Here is a 21,998-nt window from a genome sequence, read left to right as displayed (position 1 = left end):
GCTCAACCATCGGTGGCAGTGCCTTCCGTTGCCTAGGCCCTTAGCTCTGGAATTCCCTGCCTAAACCTGTCCGCCTCGCCCACCTCTCTTTCCTCCTTTAAGACGCTCCTTAAAATCTACCTCTTTGACCAAGCTTTTGGTCACCTGCCCTAATTTCTCCTTATGTGGCTCGGTGTCAAAATTTTTGTCTTATAATACTCCTGTGCAGCGCCTTGGGACGTTTTACTACATTAAAGGTGCTATATAAATACAAGTTGTTGTTGTTGTGGTTCCAGAACAGAACTACGTGGGACTCCACTGCCTACTTCCAACCACTCTGAGAAACTGCTTTAACTCCTACTTTCTGCTTCCTTCCTTCCAACCAATATGTAATCCAATTTTCTACCCTGCCCTTAATACCATACCACTTAATTTTCTCCAAAAGTCTCCTGTGCGGTGCCTTGTCAAAGGCTTTCTGAAAGTCCATGTACATCACATTCACCTCATTTCCCCGTCACCTCCTGTAAGAAATATTAGGGTTTGTCAAACACAATCTTCTTTTTTGAAATCCATATTGGCTGCTTCCAATTATTGTCTCTTTATCTAGATATTTTGTCATTTCAACTTGAATTAAAGATTCAAATTTTTTCGTACAACAGAAGTTAAACTAGGTATTGGTGAGACCGCACCTGGAATACTGCATACAGTTTTGGTGTCCATACTTAAGAAAAGACATACTTGCTCGAGTCAGTACAAAGAAGGTTCACTCGGTTAATCCCGGGGATGAGGGGGTGGACATATGAGGAGAGGTTGAATAGATTGGGACTCTACTCATTGGAGTTCAGAAGAATGAGAGGCGATCTTATTGAAACATATAAGATTGTGAAGGGGCTTGATTGGGTGGATGCAGTGAGGATGTTCCCAATGATGGGGGAAACTAGAACTAGGGGGCATAATCTTAGAATAAGGGGTTGCTCTTTCAAAACTGAGATGAGGTGAAACTTCTTCACTCTGAGGGTAGTAGGTTTGTGGAATTTGCTGCCCCAGAAAGCTGTGGAAGCTACATCATTAAATAAATTTAAAACAGAAATAGATAGTTTCCTAGAAGTAAAGGGAATTAAGGGTTACGGGGAGCGGGCAGGAAATTGGACGAGTCTAGGTTCGGAATGGTCATGGCCCTGTGGGTAGCGGAGCGGGCCCAGGGGCCGTGTAGCCTGGTTCTGCTCCTACTTCTGGTGTTCTAATTCTGTGTTAGATTTCAGGAGATGGTTCTATTCCTGTTCCTGGCTGGGGTGGAGATCGCCTTTTACAGAAGGTAAGTACTGTAGAAAATATAGGGACAGAGTGATCTCCTGGACGAGTTTCGATCGCCTAGATGGGTTGGAGAGGAATTTCCCAGATTTTTTCTCCCAAATTGGCCATTGGGTTTTTTAATCTGGTTTTTCGCCTCTCCCGGGAGATCACATGGGTTCGGGTGGGATGGAGAGTGATAGTAGATTTGAGGTTAGGATCAGATCAGCCATGATCTTATTGAATGGTGGAGCAGGCTCGAGGGGCTGATTGGCCTACTCCTGCTCCTATTTCTTATGTTCTTATGTTCTCTTATGTTAACTGTCCTGTAATTACCCGGGTTTGTTGAATCTCCCTTTTTGAAAACGGTTATTACATCACCACCATTCTCCAATCCTCTGACATACATCTACTCCCAACTGAACCCTGAAATATAATTTCTAGTCCCTCCACTATCTCTGCCCCCATTTCCTCGGGATCATTGGATATATCCTGTCAGGTCCCGGCACTTTATTCTCCTTTACATTAATTAACTTCTCTAATAATTTCCTTTAATTTATTATATCTCTCATCTCGCTTTTAACCGATTCAGGATTTAACTCCTCCCCAATATCCTTATCTTTTGTAAACACTCGTGCAAAGTGCTTGTTAAGTAGTATTCCTGCCATTTTCCACTTATCTTCTTCTAACTTACTATCCTCCCTTCTCAGGGGTCACACCTCAGATAACAATTCTGTTTCTACTGATATACTTGTAGAATACTTGACAATGGGAATCGAGAGGCTATGTGAGATGGCAAGGTTAAGGAGGTAGCTATGAATATGGGTGGGAGAGTTTATATGCAGAGATATGTTGAAAGGACAGGACTCAAGAGGGCAGTGAAATCAGAGGAGAGAGGACAAGGTGAATTGAGATGTAAATTGAAATCACCAAAGATGAAGAATCACTCAATGCAGAGCTGAGGAAGGAAAGGAGTGATGACATCTTGGTGAAAAACACAGGGTGGGGCTTGGAGCGGGCAGCAGAGAACTAACATTTTAAATGACAGGAATAAGGGGCAGAGACCAGGTGTGATTTGGTGATAAGGGCCACACCACCACCGCAGCTGTTTGGGCAGGGCAGATAGTTTAAAAAAAAAAATCTTCAGAATGTTGTCATAGCTGGCAAGGCCGGCATTTATTGCCTGTCCCTAGTTACCCTTTGGTGGGCCTTTTTCTTGAACCACTGCAGTCCATGTGGTGAAGATAATCCCACAATGCAGTGAGAATTCCAGGAATTTGACCCAGTGACAATGAAGGCAGGGAGGCTTCAGTCAGGGGCACGGTGTTGCCATGCGTGAGCCAGTATGACTCAAAGCCATGATGTCATCCAGTCCATCACCAAAACGATCTACTTCCACTCTGAATGATCACCCACTTCCATCCCTCCCTCAACCCGTCACTGAAACACTCATTCAGGCCTTTGTCACATCCACATCCGGATTCAATTTCAACAATGCTCTCCACCTGAGATCTACCCGATATAAACTTCAACTCACCCAGAATTATGGTGCTCATATTGTATCCCAAAGACTTGCTCACCTATCACCTCTGTGCTTGCCAATCTCCATTGGCTCTCTGTCCGTCAGCATATTAACTTCAAGTACATGGTCTCACTCCACCCTACCTTTTACAGTCCTGTGTGTACCCTTTGATCTTACAACTCTGGTCGACTGTGTTTTCCCCTCCCTCTGCTATATCATTGGCGCAAACTTCAGCCAGTTAGTTCTCACATTAATGCTGTCACTAACTAAATCTTGCTACATCTTTCCCTCCATTCAAAAGTCTCCTTAAAAACTACGCCTTGAGCCAGGCCGCTAATTTCCCTCCTAATCTTGCTCAGCCTTTGGTGCACTATCTATAAGCAAGTTATTGCCTCATATTGACTGGCTTTATAGATGCAGTTGGAGTTTCTTCTCAAATCGGATTTCAAAACCGCTGTCTAGCGTGTCAACCACTTCACAAACTTCTCTAATGCTAACCGGTGAGTAGCCAAAACTAGCTCCAGACATAATCTTGCGAATATTCAAAACAGAATTTCAATTGGTGATTTCAGTTACTAAATTGTAACAGGAATGCTGCCACCTTATGCAAGAATAACATATTGCAGTTGGAGGTCATCGTCTTCTTCTTAGGCAGTCCCTCGGAACCGAGGATGACTTGCTTGCGCATTAAAAATGAGTTCTCAGGTGACTGATGAGTCCAATGCGGGACCTACAATCTCTGTCACAAGTGGGGCAGACGGTGGTTGAAGGGGCGGGTGGGTGGAGTGCTTGGGTTGACATGCGCTCCTTGCGCTGGGCTTCCGCTTGCTCCCGGCGAAGAGACTCGAGGTGTTCGGCACCTTCCCGGATGCTTCTCCTCCACTTTGTGCGGTCTTGGGCCAGGGATTCCCAGGTGTCGGTGGGGATGTTACACTTTTTCAAGGAGGCTTTGAGAGTGTCCTTGAAGTGTTTCCTCTGCCCACCTGGGGCTCTCTTGCTGTGTCAGAGCTCCAAGTAGAGTGCTTGTTTTGGGAGTTTCGTATCGGGCATGCGGACAATGTGACCCATCCATCGGAGCTGATCGAGGTGCAATTGAATACACAATGGCCTATAAATTCAGTCACGTAGTTTCACATGTTTTGGACACCAACAGGCCTACTAAGCCCCTATTATGGCAGACAGGAAGCGCCGCACATTTCCGTCCGGAGGTGCGCCGCCCACCATATTGGGAAAGGAAAAATAGGTGTGGTTACACACGCCTGAAGCAGGCGTAGACACTTTTGCATATGCAAATAAGGGACGTAACACCTCCATGATTGGTTTGCCCGAGTCAGCCTGTGCTGGCATGGGCTGCACTAGGGGAAACCAGACCATGGGATCGCCTGCAACCTACAAGGTAAGTTTTCTACATTTACTTACCTGAATGTGGAGCCAAGAGGAACAGGTCACTCCCAACCTCCAATCTTCCCCACTCCCCCGCACCGGCCTTCACTCCTGATCACTCCTCCGCCCACCAAACCACCTGATCTGCCCAATCCTCAGACCCACTTACCTACGGGCCGCTGTGACGCTAGCAGCGGTCCAACATTGCACAACTCTTTGCTGTGGGCTCCGATTCCCATTATAATGAGGCCCAATATCTGAGGAGCCTCGGGCCTCACCATTCAGGCGCAGGGAATGTACTCTGGGTGTGCCCGAATTTCTGGGTCATTGTATACTGAACTTGGGTGCCATAAGGAAGTATGTGAAAGTAGATTGTGGTGGTCCCTCAGAGATTTTCCTTCACTTCCCATGTGGAGGTATCTGGCGTCCATGTGACACATAACTGATACAGCAGAGTGGGAAAGAGATTGGAGGAGATGGGTTGGGGAGATCACAGTGATGAACCTGCATCCTAACACTCCAAAGCACACCACATTCTTTCTTTCTAAGAAACTTTTTTTTTTTTTTTTTTTTTTTTTATAAAAAGGCCTGCTCCACATTTATGTGTATGTATCCAGTTACCATGCACACGTTGGGCAATATTCTGCCGGAAATTTGCTTCAAGATATTGAATGCATAATGTACTAAGGAGGCAGTTTTATTGAAACATCCGATAATGCTGCCAGCAGATTTTATTATCTTTCAGTTGAAGCATCTGCCATAACCACAGATGATGGGCTGGCAGCGGGAGGGGGGGATCAGAATTCCAAAATAACACTGGTGCCTTTTATCCTTTAAACACCATCTTCCCTGTGATGGACGCAGTCTCTCTATTTTGAATGTGTAGAATTATGCCCTAATACACTGTGAGGTACGGTTAATTACACAGAATTTTTAAAACACAGAAACGGAACCATTCACCCCAACAGGTCTATGCTGGTGTTTATGCTTTACAGGAGTCTCCGAGGGAAGAAAAGGAAGCGAAGGATATGTTGAATTGCAGCAGGAACATATGGAAATGCCATCAGAAGTGCTCATGCTGTGAAAAAGCACTTTGTACTGCTCAAACAGATAAATCAGCCAGAGCCCCAACAGACTTGAGTTCCACAGCTGACTAGTTGCAAATAAACAAAAAATACAGTTTCTACATTCAATATTCAGAACTTCTACAAAGCAAGATCTACAGGAAATAAACTTTGCACTGAACGGCAAACACCCATATAATTGACATAAATTGTGAAATTTGTCCTTCTTTATTTTAACGTAAAACACCCACGATTGGAAAAAGGTGGTTTCTCTGTAGTTCAAAAGAGTTTAGTCACCTTAGTTCTTGTAAATTAGGCTAAAATGCTTAGGATAATTACCAGGTCTGCTGTTTTGGTGGTTTTAATGGTATGTGGCTTTGTGAATTGGTCCCAGCCATTCCATTCAGACTTAAGAAATTGTTTATATGAATTACATAGTATTTACAGCACATAAACAGGCCATTCGGCCCAACAGTGTTTGTGCTCCACATGAGAATTTTAAAAACTTGCATTTATATAGCGCTTTTCATAATCTCAAGATGTCCCAAAGCGCTTTAAAGCCAATTAAGTACTTTTTTTTTGTAAGTCCAGTCACTGTTGTACTGTCGGAAATGCATTAATCATTGTCTATCATCAAACTCAATGTCATTTTGTTATGGTTACATGTTAAAACTGGCTTACTGGTAAGCGTGAACATAGGAACAGAATTTAGATCATGGCTGTTCTGTATCTTAATCTCATCTACCCACCTTGGTTCCTTAACCCTTCATACTCTTGCCTAACAAAAATCGATCAATCTCAGTTTTGAAATTTTCAATTGACCCCCTAGCCTCAACAGCTTTTTTTGGGGGGGGGGGGGGGGGGGGGGGGGGAAAGAGAGTTCCAGATTTCCACTACCCTTTGTGCGAAGAAGTGCTTCTTGACATCACCCCTGAATGACCTAGCTCTAATTTTAAGGTGATGCCCCCTTGTTCTGGATTCCCCCACCAGAGGAAATAGTTCATCTACCCTATCAAATCCTTTAATCATCTTAAACACCTCAATTAAATCACCTCTTAATCTTCTATACTCAAGGGAATAGAAGTCTAGTCTATGCAACCAAACCTCATAATTTAACCCTTTTAGGCCCAGTATCATTCTGGTGAATCTGTGCTGCACCCACTCCAAGGCCAATATAGCCTTCCTGTGGTGCGGTGCCGTGCCCAGAACTGAATGCAGTACTCTAAATCAGGTCTAACCAGAACTTACTGGGCCGCATAGTCCGATCCCTACAGGTGTATACGTGCTGTGTACACACCCGTAGGGACATCGGAAATGCCGGTTTCAGGCATGCACAGCGCATGCGCTGAAAACTGGCATTTCCGATCTATCAAGAATCTGACAAGATCGGACGCCTGCCCTGGAGAAGGGCCTCTGCGGGCGGATAGTTCCGCTTTCTGGAGAACCTCCGCCCGCAGAAAACCCTTAGAAATCTTACGCCTGGTAAAAGCAGGTGTAAGGCCTGCTTTTACTAGCATAAGATTTGAAAAAAGTGAAAAAAAAATTTTTTTCACTCATTTATCATTTAAAAATACTTTTTTAAAAAAAGTTTATTTTTAGCCCCGTAAAAAAACTTTAATTTTTTTTTCAAAAAATTAAATTTATTTAAAATAGTTAATTTATTGTAATTTCAACTAATTTTAAAAATATGATTTTTTTAAATGTATTTAATGTTTTACAGTGTTTTTGGGGTGATCTCCATTCATATATTTGACAGGTCTATTTGTCAAGTGTATGAAGGGAGATTCCCTTCTTTGATTGGCTCCCCATGGCCCACGTGATCCCAGGGACGCTTGCGAACCACCTGTGCCTCGGATACGTGGGCCCTGCGTACTTGCAGTTGGAGAGGCCCAGGATCGGAAGTGTCCGGACCTCGGGAGCCCTCAGTTAAGTCCGTAGATTTTTCCTGATCGGAGGCCTTCGCACGCAGGAAGCCTCCGATCGGAAAATACGGCCCTATAACTTCCACCCTTTTGTATTCCAGCCCCCTGAAGATAAAGGCCAACATTCCATTAGCCTTTTAAATGATTTGCTGTATGAGCTTTTAGTGATTTCTGTACTTGGGCCTCTAAATCTCTCTGCTCCTCCACAGTTCCTAGCTTCTACTACAAAGTCTTACTCCACTATATTTTTGTCTGGATATATCTTCAAAGTTCAACCACTTTCCTTCTTAAGAAAAATTAATGAATAAAAGCTGGGACTATTTGCAGAATATTTAATTCTTGCCGGATTCTGATGGTTGTTCTGTGAACATTTGGTTTTCATATTCCGCATTAAATTTCCTACCCGAGGCTTCAGACGACATTTTGTTATCAAGGAGCATGAGAAGACTGGACTGTATCATTTACTATGCCCGTACTGAAGACATTTGTTTAATTCTATTCTAAACGTTGAAGAGGTTGGTGAGAGATGTGATTGTTATAAATCATAATTGTGTTGTAATCTATTATCTAGTTTTATACATAAATTTAATTAGCTTCCACAGTCGAATCATTGGTCTGCATGAAAATTTCCCTCTATCCAAAGTGACAGAGTGTAGTGTGAGCCTACCCTTAATCCAATAGCAGTACCACAGTTGGGCTAACTATTAAATCGACAGATGCATGGATGCTGCAGCAAAAGCATAAAGAGATTCAGATCCTAACCGGCTCAGTCCTCTTCCAAAAACTGTGGTTAGCTTGTTGAACGTTGAATGAGAAAATAGAGCTCAATAATCCAAAACCAGTACATCCAGCTCCTCGTGACACATTGTTCAATCCCTACTTGAACTGCAGAATACTCAATAACAGACAATTTAAGAATTCCAATTTTTGTTTTAAATAAAAATTTATTTAATTTTACAATCTTTTCAAAACAGCAGTTTCATATCCATCTTTTGATGTCTATGAGAAATCACTTAACGGATAAAATTTAGCTTGTCTCAGTGTTTGGAATACGTCATCAAAATTAAGCTCAAAGGTCATCACTGCATTCCTTCATTCACAGGTTAATTCATAGCAAGGTGCTGTTTAAGAACATCGTTCTGTGGTTTAATAGGCAGCAATCAGAACTCCTGCTAACTTACATAAGCTTTGATTAGATTGTTTGCACAGGATGAGATCTAGGCTATTATCGCAACAAAAGGATTCATTGCTGAGCAGCGAGCTGTGTATCAAACTCAGAGTCCAAAAGATTAGCGTCCTCTCGGTAAGAGAGGCGTTTAGTCCATGGTTTACCTCTATTCCGGGTTTATCTTTCGGTGACTGAATCTCTCACCTTGTAATAGCTGCTCTGTCCCCAGATCCTCAATCCATAGCTGCATCCTGTTCTTCATCTACCTTCCCACAACTGAAGCTCTGTCCCCTGGATCCCCCAAGCCATGATCTAAGCACTGTCCCCTGGATCCTCCAAGCCATGATCTAAGCTCTGTCCCCTGGATCCTCCAAGCCATGATCTAAGCCCTGTCCCCTGGATCCTCCAAGCCATGATCTAAGCCCTGTCCCCTGGATCCTCCAAGCCATGATCTAAGCCCTGTCCCCTGGATCCTCCAAGCCATGATCTAAGCCCTGTCCCCTGGATCCTCCAAGCCATGATCTAAGCCCTGTCCCTTGGATCCTCCAAGCCATGATCTAAGCCCTGTCCCTTGGATCCTCCAAGCCATGATCTAAGCCCTGTCCCTTGGATCCTCCAAGCCATGATCTAAGCCCTGTCCCCTGGATCCTCCAAGCCATGATCTAAGCCCTGTCCCTTGGATCCTCCAAGCCATGATCTAAGCCCTGTCCCCTGGATCCTCCAAGCCATGATCTAAGCCCTGTCCCCTGGGTCCTCCAAGCCATGATCTAAGCCCTGTCCCCTGGATCCTCCAAGCCATGATCTAAGCCCTGTCCCCTGGATCCTCCAAGCCATGGTCTAAGCCCTGTCCCCTGGATCCTCCAAGCCATGATCTAAACCCTGTCCCCTGGATTCACCTTACTTTTGTATACTCGTCAAGACAAGCTAAGGATGACAGAGGTGGGAGATGGAACATTGGTCTGCTTTGTACCTAATGAACTTGTCAAATGAACTTATCAAACAATCTTAAGTCAGATCCAGTGCAGCTCTCCCTCGACCTAAAAACGTTCAACAAATTAATTTATCCAAAAGACCCAGACAGCCCGATGAAACTCGACACTTAACTCCTGCCGAAATCAGCAGGACCCCTCTTCTAGAGATCTTCTTATCCTCCCTCGAAGACATCTGCAGCCCCCTTCCTCTTCCTCCCTCCTGCAGGGATCTGCAGCTCTCCTCCCCTTTCCTGTATTCCCCTCCTCCATCCTGCACACATCTGAAGCCCATTTTCCCTTCCCCCCACACAGAGACATACAACTCTTTCTCTTTCCTGCAGAGAACTGCAGCCCCTGTTCTCCTTCTCAGAGGTCTGCAGCCACCCTGCAGAGATTTGCAGCCCTTCTCCACCGCCGCACAAAAACATGCAGGTCTTTTTCTCCATCCCACAGAGAACTGCAGCTCCACCTTCATCTTCTCCCTGTAGACATCTACAGTCCTCTAGCCTCCAGAAAAAATACACATCTCTCCTTCACCCTATAGAGATTAGCAGCCCTCATCCTCTTCAGAGATCTGTAGCCCTGTCTCACTTTAAAAATGGATCAATTTCTCCCGTGTTGCCATCCTCCAGTCTGCCTTCAGGGCAGCAAGTTTTTACTGCATGTTGGTGTTTTATCAGGAGGAAAGGACTTAATTTTTTCTCTTTCAAAGTAAGTACTTAGGATATAAACAGCTAAAGCAAAACATGCCAACGGAATATACTTCCTGTGTTGTTCTTCAACCAAAGCAACAGGATTAGGCCATTCAGCCCCTTGAGCCTTTTCTGCAATTCTATGAGATCATGTTTGATCAGTACCTCAACTCCAGTTACCCAACTTTTCTCCTTTGATACCCTTACCAAACAAAAATCTATTGCTCTCAGTCTTGAACATTTCAATTGTCCCAGCATCCACAGCCTTTTGAGGAAGTTCCAGATTTCCACTACCCTTTGCATGAAAAGTGCTTCCTGGTTTCACTCCAAAATGGCCTAGCATTAATTTTAAGATTATGCCCTCTTGTTCTGGATTCCCCTACCAGAAATAGTTTCTCTGAATTTACCCTATCAAATCACTTTATTGTTTTAAACACCTCAGTTAGATCACCACTCAACCTTCTAAACTCAAGGGAATAAGCACCAAGTTTACGCAACCTGCCCTCATAATTTAACCCTTTAAGCCCCAGTATAATTCTGGTGAATCTGCGCTGTACCCCCTCCTAAGACAATATATCCTTCCCGAGGTGCGGTGCCCAAAACTGAACATAATAATCCTGATCGGGTCTCATCAAGGCTCTGTATTTGTGGACCAGCTTTTAATGATAAAGAAAAATATCAAACCCATTGTAGCACCTGTTTTTTTTCTATCCTCTGAATCAATTCAGGCCACATCCTTGAAGTCTACTTGAAGTCTAGATATCCCTTCCTCATCCAGCAACCCAACCTTATAACGCTGAACACTCTTGTAAATAATCAATCAGTGATACATCAGGGCAAATAAAATTAGATGGTCCGACCCAGGCTCCAAGGATACAGTGCAAGCTCACGAGTGGCAGACACCAGCTTGGCCACTGTCCAAATCCTAGATTCCCTGAAGCAGGATACTGTCTTGTAGAGTCACTTCTGCCATCGTTACCTGGGGTCCTGAAGCCAGTTTCCTGTTGCAGCAAGTCCAATGGCAGTGGAACTGAAAGGACGATATTGAACCTCCCACATCTGAAGCGGTACAGCAACTGGGTGAGAAAGAAACATATCAATATTCTTTCAGTTAACCAAACACTCCATCAATGCTCCCTTGCTTTCTTTATCCTTCAATTTTCTCCCTTCCACTCCTTAAGACATCGGCTTGTGCTGGACTAGTGTTCCATGGCCTCTAGTACCACGATCTAATTAAATGGCGGAACAGGCCCGAGGGACAGAATGGCCTACTCCTGTACCTCATCCATGTGATCGTTGTTCATGCGTGAGCCTAAGCAGTAAGTATTATCTGGCCATTTGACCTTAGGGAACATCACAGCCACACTCCACCCTGTTCTCACTCCATATCCACACATGCACTTTCCTGCAGAGATGGTTGGATAGCAATCACAAATGAGTGCCCTAGCTGATGTTTTCCTCCATAGCTCAGTAGCCTGGCGGCCAATTGCATCACGTCAACTGCTGCCCCAGCTAAGATCAGTTAACTCAACACAGATCAGAGATCAAACCTGGGACCTTCCTGGTCTGCAAGGCCCAGTAGTGCGCCAGGCAAGGGAACTCCTAAAAGTCAACATTTATAAGTCCAATAAATCTCACAGTTACAATGTTCCCATCAAACCATGTGTATCTTTGCAAAAGACAGAGATATTACCTCAGTCACAGTACATGGCAATAAATGGTAGGATTCATTTTTAAATTAAATATAAAAAATAAATAAATAACGGAAGCTGTTAAATGGTATAAAAGACCTAATCCTGCAAGAGGAAGACCGGGGGGGGGGGGGGGGGGGGGGGGGGGAGATGGGGCTGTGTGGAGTTCTACCATCTTCAGGCCATGGGAAAGAATGAGTTTGAGTAGGAGATGCCACATTGAGCCATGATGGTGAGGATGTACACACTGAATGGCTACTGGTGATGTTGTCATCAATAAATTGTTGTTGTACCGAATGATGACCTAAAGCCGCAGGTAATGGAAGGCCCACACTGGTACCTGTGGCTTTAGGTCATCATCACGTACATGCTGAACCTCATCTCGCGTTACCAGCAGTCTCAAGAATTTGTTAGTAACATCTCCAATCAGTAAGGTAGCATATTTCACCACCGGCACATACCAATACACCTCTGTATTAGAATGAATAGGAATCTGAACTATACATATAATGACACACAATCGCACTGTCCCGCAGTGCTGCTCTGCATACCTGTCTCTCCAGGTGAAAGCTGCAGGGTATAATGGGTACATTTGCCTGCACATATGTCCTTGGGTAAGAGCTGAACCTCAAAAACCCCCTGTAGCTGAGCGATCCACATCAGCAGGTCCCCATCATGATCGCTCACCTGCGCAAAAAAATGAGAAAGCTCTCAGCATTTCTCCATCAGCTCACAGTTAATCCACATGGCTGCTCCAGTTGCCAGAATGACTGAGCTCACAAACTACCAGTATCAAATAAATAAACTGGTATATCATCATCTAAGGTCCAGAAACAGTTGTAGAAGTGTTTGAGCAGATGCCATCCAGAAACAAACGTACGAAAAGGGTTAGAAAGTATCAGGCCCATCAATGCTCATGCACCTGCAATAAACCGTGGACCACTCATCCACATCCTTGTCCAATTAAAGCAAATATTGTTTTACCTTTACGAATGTGTCCTCTATCCCACTATTCTCTGCTCGCGACGCCATCAGCAACCAGTTGGACTCTGCCAATTCCACTACTGGAGGGAGGAAGTAGGGTCGCTGATAAAACGCACGGATCACCTTCGCTGCTGCTTTGTTGCAATTCTTCCTGTGTAGAAATAAACTGTCTTATCTATGGTCACCATTCAATGGTTAAACATCACGGCTGAAACGAGCTCCAACAACCTCAGCTCAGACCACAAGTCTGCAACACCAACTGGTGTGAAATTTATCCTCAATTCGAGCCAGTTCACCACACCCATTTAAGTCCAGTCAATCTGCCAATTCAAGGCAGGTCACCACTGTTTCAGAGAGTATAGATGAATACAAAAACTAAAACAAGTATGATGCACGATAATGTGGCTGCGATGGACAGCATCCATTTGAAACACAATGTGAAGAGAGACATGACCATAGAGTGAGAAAAATACCTCAATAGTGTAGTGGTCTGTCTGCAAAATTAATAATTTACAAGAAGATTGGCATCGGCAGGGCATGTGTTCCTCTTTTAAAAGGACCAAATAAATTAAACAAATAAACTGTAATTAAACCTCTAAAACTTTAAATAAACCTTAGCAAATCAAATTAAAATTTGGTTGTCCAATCCAATTATGCACTCCAGTCCCCGCGGCGCCCACCGGTCACGGGAGTGCTCGAGCGCGCCGGCGGACACCGCGTGCTCCATCTCCAGGGCCACCCGGGCGCAGGGCATGTGTTGTGTGGATGAAGATTGGGACCCCTCAGAAGATGACGGAATGAGTGACAGCTGGGAGATGACGATGTGGAAAGCCAAATTGAGATGGTGGGATTATGTATGGACAGATGTTAATGGAAGAGTCAACAGGTAGAGTGTTGTGGGCGGTGGCAGAGGGGAGAGCGCAGTGGCAGACTCATGCTATCCATGGGAAGTCTTGATTTGATAACTGACAACACACAGCAGCCAATTAGCAATCAGCTAAGTGTGTGTAGGAAATGTTAGGAATGCATCAGATGGGAGAGGGTTAAAACACTATTTTATTTGCTGTTTGGACATTCTTTAAAAGATAACGTTGTACCCACGGTTTAAATAATAGTGCTACTGATGCTAAGCAAATGGCCAAACCTTATGTATCCAAAACTGATCAAAAAGTACTTTCTGTATATGTTTACAACAACAAATTATCATGTCAATTTATGATTAAGAGCCTTCTTAACCGCACAGGGATATGTTTTTACATAGGATATACAGCACAGAAATTCGGTCATTCGGTCCAACCAGTCCATGCCGGCGTTTATGTTCGACTCGAGCCTCCTCTCATCTTTCCTCATCTAACTCTATCAGCATAACGGGAGTAATGGATTGCCTCTCCCCGCCCACAAAAGAATTGCCAACATGAATGGAGTGTGGAGTCACAACTGAAAAGTTAAGAGTTATCAGAGTCAAGAAATTTGGAGTGAGAACTACACAAGGCTGTCATGTTTTTTAATGGATGGCTTAAAAAGAAAAGTACTCCAATCCGGATGAAGAAATGATGGACAGGACAGACTGCTGGAGTGTTATTTGATGTTCACATATAATAGAAGCAAGACGCAATAAACCCCCATTCCTCCCTTTGGGGGCAAGTCAGGTTATCAAAGTCAGAAGAAACCAGCAAGAAATTACTGATTTTCTTTTAAATGTTGCTTGTTTATTAGTAGGTCATCTACCTGTTTGGTTGTGATTTGTTGCTATGAGCAAGGATAACATGCACTTTGTGTGACACCGTCAAGTGTTACACTTTGAGGTGTAACCAATGTGTTAGACGCAAGACTTTTAATAGACAAACATTTCAGTGCGGCGTCGAGTTTTGATGAAATCGCAGCTGAGGTTTAGGAGAATCTAACACTGCATTTACCAGTTAGCACAGAAGCCCCGTCTTACCACTGAATCGCCCACTGGGCAAGCCTCTGTCGATGGACCTTTTCTAAGAAGGCACCAGGGCTGTTCTCCAGCGAGTGATGAGAGTCCCAATAACTGCATACCATTGTGTTCTGCAGCACTGGGTGACTACTGTATAACTGCAAAAGAGACAGCAACTCAGGATCAGCGACGTGCCCAAGTCTTTGTGTTACTTGTCTGCCCCCCGCCCCTCCCCGATTTCATTGTTACCCATTTCACCAGCTCCTCCCTCATGCCCTCAACTGCGTGACCCATCTCTTCACCGCGGACCCCCCACCCCCATCCCGCCCAACCCCACCCCACCATGTGCGCTCGCCCAACCCCATCCAGTCTCCTCCCGAGAGCAATGCACATCAATTTCAGGTTGCCAACTGTAATGATAGGACTGCCCATGCTGGACCAATAGGAGTCACTATCACTGCAAGCTGAGATTTGGGTTTGTTGCTCTTTCACCTCAACCCACCTACCGGGTGGGACACCCCACACCCTAATGAAAAAATAACATGAGCACTGAGATCAAGGATTCAAATATCAAATAAATCTCAAACCCATAACCAGAGAGTTCATTAGTCCCTAAACATCTGCCAGAAGTAACAATTGAAGACATTAACCTCCACATCAACCACAAGGTTCACAAGTTTGGATATTAAGGCCGGAATTTTCCCCTAAAAAAAAGATGGGTTTGGAGCAGTTAAATTGTTAAAAATGGGATTCCCGACTTGGCCCTGCCTCCAAACCGCCCACTTCCTGTTTTGCCAAAGGCGGGGCGGGAGGCGGGCGACCAACCCGCTCCCAGGGGGCATTACCTCAATTTAAATATTGTAACGAGGCTGGAAGCCTCTTTTTCCCCCTCCATTTTGAATTTAACTGCCTGTGTGAAACCCGGCAGTTAATCAGAGGCAGGGACTGCTGGATCCAGGAGCTAAGTGGCTTTATACCTACCTTCTGGATTCAGGGTCCCTACCTAACCCACCCCCCCGTGATCAGAGACCCCCCCACGAGGCCTCTAATCACCCCCATCCACACATGCAGGATTAATTTCCTTGTTTGTTAGCTGTGGCTGCAGCGGTTAAGACCCAAACTCGATGTCTGGGAGCTCCAGCAGTAGGACTCCTGCCTCGAGGTTTCTGGGACCGAGCACAAGACCTCATTATAGGGCACCCACCGTCAAATACAACAATGGAACATCTTTCAAGAGGCAATTGCCCCACCTGGAGATGAGAGTTTAAATCTTAGTCAAGCACTAGCCCAGTAGTTACAACTTCAGCTGTCATGATGCTGTATCATTGGAGATTGTGGGGTAGCTCCTGTGCCCACAGCACATTGTGTAATGGTCCACTCTATTCACTCATGAAGTCGGAAAGAGGTTTAAAAAAAAACTCCTTGTTCACTGACCTGGGTTAGGAATGGCACAGTAAACTCTCTCTGCGCAACCCATTCTTCTGCCCCATCCGTTATTATGAGGGGCAGATTCTGACGCAGGTAATTCTGGAGAACAACTTTTGGATCTGCTCTGTGCAGAGATTCCACTGTTGGGTATCTGCGGCATACCTAAACAAACAGATGCACAAACATATAAGGCTTCAAAAAAAGAACTGTAACAACTTGAAGCAGGAGGGCAAGCAATCCCCCATGATCAGTCCAGATGCTCGCTGTTTAAAACAAATACTTTTCATCTACAGTGGGGTTTTTTTCAAATTCTCTCCAAAAGCACCAATTCTCACTACGGCATGGTTCACAGATGATAGGCATCCTCCAAATAGTCACTATCCATGCATGAGCCCAGACAGTGAGTTGTAGGCAGGTTACTCAATCCACGACAAGGCCTTGGACAACGTGGACCACTTTCCATATCTCAGGAGCCTACTGTCAACAAGGGTAGACGTCGACGACGAAGTCCAACACCGCCTTCAGTGTGCCAGTGCAGCCTTCGGTCGCCTGAGGAAGAGTGTTTGAAGACCAGAACCTCAAACCCAGCACTAAGCTCATGGTCTACAGAGCAGCAGTGATACCCGCCCTGCTGTATGCCTCAGAGACATGAACCATGTACAGCAGGCACCTCAAAGCACTGGAGAGGTACCACCAATGCTGCCTCCGCAAGATCCTGCAAATCCATTGGCAGGATAGGCGCACCAACGTCAGTGTTCTTGCTCAGGCCAGCATCGAAGCTTTGACCACGCTCAATCAGCTGCGATGGACGGGTCACATTGTCCGCATGCCCGATACGAGACTCCCAAAACAAGTGCTCTACTCGGAGCTCCGGCACAGCAAGAGAGCCCCAGGTGGGCAGAGGAAACGCTTCAAGGACACCCTCAAAGCCTCCTTGAAAAAGTGTAACATCCCCACCGACACCTGGGAATCCCTGGCCCAAGACCGCACAAAGTGGAGGAGAAGCATCCGGGAAGGCGTCGAACACCAAGTCTCTTCGCCGGGAGCAAGCGAAAGACAAGTGCAGGCAGCGCACGTCAACCCACTCACCCGCCCCTTCAACCACCGTCTGCCCCACCTGTGACAGAGACTGTAGGTCCCGCATTGGACTCATCAGTCGCCTGAGAACTCATTTTTAATGTGGAAGCAAGTCATCCTTGGTTCTGAGGGACTGCCTAAGAAGAAGACTCAATTGTGGTGCCCAGTACTGTCCTGACCAAATGTAGAATCTTTACCCACTGAGCCATCAGGAAAGCTCCTATTCTCCAAACATTATTATAACTTAGAAATAATTTACCACAAATTAAATAATTCAAATTATCATTTGTATTTTGCTGCACTGGTGATTTAAATCACCAATAGGAAACATAAGCTTACGTCAAAAGGACTTTGTGTTTCCTCTTTTCCACTTGCACAATGTGTTTCTGCATCAACATAGTACATCTCCATTCGGAGTATGAGACAGTCCATTTGGCAGACATTGTTTGAGAGATGACAAAAGACACCCAAACATTATTCAATCCCATCCCTTGTTGGCTTGGCCACAATGGTGAAACTTGGCTTCAAGGGGGAACCTGAATGCCAATGTCATTTGAGGCATGAATAGGATTTGAACTCTCTCAGTGGAGGTCCCACTCCAGCTTTATAAGGATCTCAAGGTATAATTTTAGAAACTCTTGTCACAGTGCTTCTGAACTCACATTGATGCAGTCTGTGAGCTGCAAGGACTCAAGGCCTCTCTCAAAGTAATAGGGGTTCCCGATGAGGCAGTCAGTGTTGGAGTACAGTGTCCAGTCCCAGTAAGGCAGCAACTGAAGACAAGAAGAAATGTGTTTCCATTAGAAATTCTCCATCATTCAAACTTGCTCCCTCCCCAACTGTTTATCATCTTGTATTAGGTGAATGGGATCCCCAGAGAAGCAGGGACCTAGGTCTGGAGTGGAAAACACAATACTGGCACTGGCACTGTTACTGCCCTTGACCTGGATCCAGGATCACTGATACCATCATTTGCCTAGGCCTTCGACCAGGATCCCAATACCACTACCAGCAGAGGCCTGGGGCCAAGATCCTCAATACCATCATTTGCCCAGGCCTGGAGCCAGAATCACTGATACCAACACTGGCCAAGGCCTGAGGTTGGGAGCTCTGATGCCAGCGCCAGCCTCGGCTTGGAACCAGGATTTATTATGACTAAACCTGCAGCTGAAATCACCAATACAGCATGAACAGGGTCTGGATCCCCAATACCAGCATCAAGTTAAGCCTGGAGCCAGGATGTCAGAACCAGGCCTAGCCTAATCCAGTGGCCGAAATCTCCAACATGAATGTAAATCTGGTGCCAGCATCCCTGAAACCAGCATCATGAAACCAGAATCTCCAATGCAAGCATTAGTCTAGTGTGGGCCAGAATCCCTGATACCAGCACCTGTCTAGACCTGTGGCTGAAATCCCTGTTGCCAGCACCACCCTCACCCTAGAACCCCAATAACAGAACTGGTGTGTAGTTTATAACTGAGTTGCCTGTATAGTTTTTTCCCCTTTCTTTAAAACCTGGCTAATATTCTCTGCATTGCTTTAAGTAAGAGAGTAATTTTTAAATGATTTTTATAAAACTACAGACACACAATCCCAAAATATTAAGTGACAACTGCCTCATCTCAAACCATGGGCATGTTGAGGAATAACAACAGAAATTGATGGAAATGCTCAGCAGGTCCGGCAGCGTCTGTTTTATTTCAAACTTCCAGCATCCACAGTATTTTGCTATTGTTGATATGTCGAGGTCTGTGATCTCCTGCAGCCAGGACATTGAGTCCAGTTTAGCGAGTCTGAGTAAGTTGCTGAATGACCCAATGCCTTGGCTGGTTATGGATTTAATTGCTGGGTACAGACAGAGTATATCCTGAATCCAGCAAATAGAGTAACAAAGACACTTACTTTGTACAAATTAATCATGCACATTGCGTGGACCGAACCGATAACCTTCTTGATCTATTTGGCGGACAGCTCACCAGCTGACACACAACCCCCAAGCTAAGCAGAGAAAGCTGTTGTCAGATCCACCTGCTTATCCCAGCCGATCAAAAGTGGTTACAAATTCAGGAATCTCAAAAGGTTTTTGACAAAGTACCACGTAATTGCAAAATTGAAGCCTGTGGGATTAGAGACAGTGCGGATACAAAATTGACTAAGGGACAGAAAGCAGACAGTATCGGTGATCAGTTGCTTTTCAGACTGGAGGGAAGTATACAGGGGTTTTCCCCAGGGGTTAGTATTAGGATCACCGCACTTTTTGATATATATTAATGACCTGGACCTGGGTATACAGGGTGTAATTTCAAAGTTTGCAGATGACACGAAACTCTGAAATGTCGTAAAAATGAGGAGAATGGTAACAGACTTCAGGAGGACATAGACAGACAGGTGAAATGGGCAGACACATGGCAGATGAAATTTAACACAGAAGTGTGAAGTGATACACTGTGGTAGGAAGAATGAGGTGAGGCAATATAAACTAAATGATATAATTTTAACAGGTGTGCAGGAGCAGAGCGACCTGGGGGTGTTTTGCACACAAATCTTTGAAGGTGGCAGGACAAGTTGAGATGGCTGGTACAAAAGCATACGTGATCCTTGACTTTCTTAACAAAGGCATAGACGTTATGGTAAACCTTTATAAAACACCGGTTAGGCCTCAGCTGGAGTATTGTGGCACCACACTTTAGGAAGGGTGTCAAGGCCTTAGAGAGGGTGCAGAAGAGATTTACTAGAATGGTACCAGGGATGAGGAGCTTCAGTTTTGTGGAGAGACTGGAGAAGCTGGGGTTGTTCTCCTGAGAGTAGAGAAGGTTAAGAGGAGATTTGATAGAGGTGTTCAAAATCGTAAATGGTTTTGACAGAGTAAATAAGGAGAAACAGTTTCCAGTATCAGAAGGGTTGGTAACCAGAGGACACAGATTTATGGTGCTTGGCAAAAGAACCAGAGGCGACATGAGGAAACATTTTTTTTTTTTTTTTTTTTTAACACAGCAAGTTATGATGATCTGGAATGCACTGCCTGAAACGATGATGGAAGCAGATTCAATAGTAACTTTCAAAAGGGAATTGGATAAATATTTGAAGGGGAAAAAATTGCAGGGCTACGGGGAAAGAGCAGGGGAGTGGGACTAGTTTGATAGCTCTACCAAAGAGCCGACACAGGCACGATGGGCCGAATGGCCTCCTTCTGTGCTGTATCATCCTATAATTCTAAAAACAGAAAATGTTAGACTGACTGGTGGTAACAACTAATTCAGAACAGAAAATTCCATCTTGGAAAATTAACTTAATAAACCCAACGACCCCTCCCTTCACTTTAAACTGAGTCCCAAACCAACTGGGAGTCCTGGCCAGTCAATGGCCACGTGGATCCCAAGCCCAAATTCCAGAGACCTCAGAAAAACAGAAATAAACAAGTTTGCCCCTCTCTAAGGCCTTGAGGTAGAAGATCAGCCATGATCTCATTGAATGGCGGAGCAGGCTCGAAGGGCCTACTCCTGCTCCTATTTCTTATGTTCTGAAATTCCAAAATGTCTTCAATAAAGCCCACCCAGCACCAAGGGGCGGAACTGCAGAGTAGAAGTGCATTCGACTTTGGGAAGTCAACTATGCTCAAGTGCACAGTGTGATTAGTAGGATTGGGGGGGAGAATAGACTGGTGAGTGCGGCGGATCATTTGATGCCAGCTCGGGAGCTGCTGCTGCTATCCCTTGGATGGCGGGTCCACTGAGCGATTTTAAATCGCCCCACCATTGGTGGTCATGCCTTCTGCCGCCTAGGCCTTAAGCTCTGGAATTCCCTCCCTAAACCGCTCCGCCTCTCTCCTCCTTTAAGACGCTCTTTAAAACCCACCTCTTTGATCAAGCTTTTAGTCATCTGGCCTACGTTCTCCTTTTGTGGCTGGCTGTTAAAACATGTTGTTTGATGACGCTCCCGTGCAGCGCCTTGGGACGTTTTACTAAGTTGAAGGCGCTAGATCAATGCAAGATGGGTTTACGGCGTTTCTTAGAATCCCTCTCACATCCACTACAATAAAAGAGATATTTGAAAGTATTGGCAGTGCAACCTTTCACAGAGGTCGAGGCGGATACCGACCTGGATGAGCAGAGCCCGGCCACAGAAGCTCAGGAAGCGAGCGCCGGGGCGGCTGCAGAGGAGGAAGCAGCAGGCGAGCAAGAGCAGGGCGGCGGCGGCCAGCGCCATGGTGCGGCGGCCGGAGCGAACCCGGGCACCGGTCGGTGCAGCGCCGCAGCGGAGCAGAGGCTCCAGCACCCGGCGCCACTCGGGCTCGGAGGCGGGCAGCAGCCGCCGGCACAGCCGCTCGAACTCGCCGTCAAAATAGGCGAGCCTCCGGGTGAAGGGCAGGGACCGCGGCCCCGAGCAGCAGCTCCTTCTCCGCCGGCCCATCATCGCTGCGCCTCTTCCGCGATCTGCCCCAGCTCCCAGGCATCGTCCTAAAGCGGTGGTGACACCACACCCCGCTCTCAGCTCCCGCAATGGTGACACCACACCCACCCCCCCCAAAAAATGCAGAGGCAGGAAAATGTAAAGAGCAATCAGTACTGGCTCAATGCGGTGATCCCATTATTACATAGTGATAAGGATTATATTATTATTATAATAATAACTTGCACTAATATAGTACAGCATTCTCTTCTCTTAGGCAGTCCCTCGGACCGGAGGATGACTTGCTTCCACATTAAAAATGTTCTCAGGTGACTGATGAGTCCAAGGCGGGACCTACAGTCTCTGTCACAGGTGGGGCAGATGGTGGTTGAAGGGGCGGTTGGGTGAGGTGCTTGGGTTGACGTGCGCTGCCTGCGCTTGGCTTCCGCTTGCTCCCGGCGAAGAGACTCGAGGTGTTCGGCGCCTTCCCGGATGCTTCTCCTCCGCTTTGTGCGGT

General features: G+C 45.6%; 1 protein-coding gene across 2 annotated transcripts; it reads right to left on the bottom strand.

Moving 5' to 3' along the window:
- Positions 1-8,065: 8,065 nt before the first annotated feature.
- Positions 8,066-21,578, bottom strand: LOC147104272 (uncharacterized). Of its 2 annotated transcripts, XM_085961463.1 has the most exons (7): positions 21,191-21,578; positions 17,755-17,865; positions 16,022-16,177; positions 14,609-14,745; positions 12,667-12,817; positions 12,234-12,369; positions 8,066-11,067 (listed from the first exon to the last, which is right to left on the bottom strand). In XM_085961463.1, exons 1-7 carry the CDS (start codon positions 21,503-21,505, stop codon positions 10,967-10,969), a joined length of 1,107 nt encoding a protein of 368 aa, XP_085817589.1. In that variant the 5' UTR covers positions 21,506-21,578; the 3' UTR covers positions 8,066-10,966. The 2 variants fall into 2 exon arrangements, with proteins under 2 accessions (XP_085817589.1, XP_085817588.1); XM_085961462.1 differs by lacking the exon at positions 17,755-17,865 and having other exon boundaries at positions 21,191-21,573.
- Between the last annotated feature and the right edge of the window lie 420 nt (positions 21,579-21,998).

The sequence above is a fragment of the Somniosus microcephalus genome, chromosome 19, assembly GCF_052327205.1.
Source record: "Somniosus microcephalus isolate GS21.2 chromosome 19, FLI_Smic_1.0, whole genome shotgun sequence".
In the NCBI taxonomy this organism is placed as follows: domain Eukaryota; kingdom Metazoa; phylum Chordata; class Chondrichthyes; order Squaliformes; family Somniosidae; genus Somniosus; species Somniosus microcephalus.
This window is presented reverse-complemented; position numbering and strand designations above follow the sequence as displayed.

Coding starts and splice junctions, on each gene's coding strand:
- LOC147104272 (XM_085961463.1), bottom strand. CDS start 21,505: ATGATGGGCCGGCGGAGAAGGAGCTGCTGCTCGGGGCCGCGGTCCCTG. Junction 16,178..17,754: donor AGCTCACAGACTGCATCAAT/GTGAGTTCAGAA, acceptor CTGTTTGTTTAG/GTATGCCGCAGATACCCAAC. Junction 12,370..12,666: donor TAGAGGACACATTCGTAAAG/GTAAAACAATAT, acceptor TTTTTTGCGCAG/GTGAGCGATCATGATGGGGA.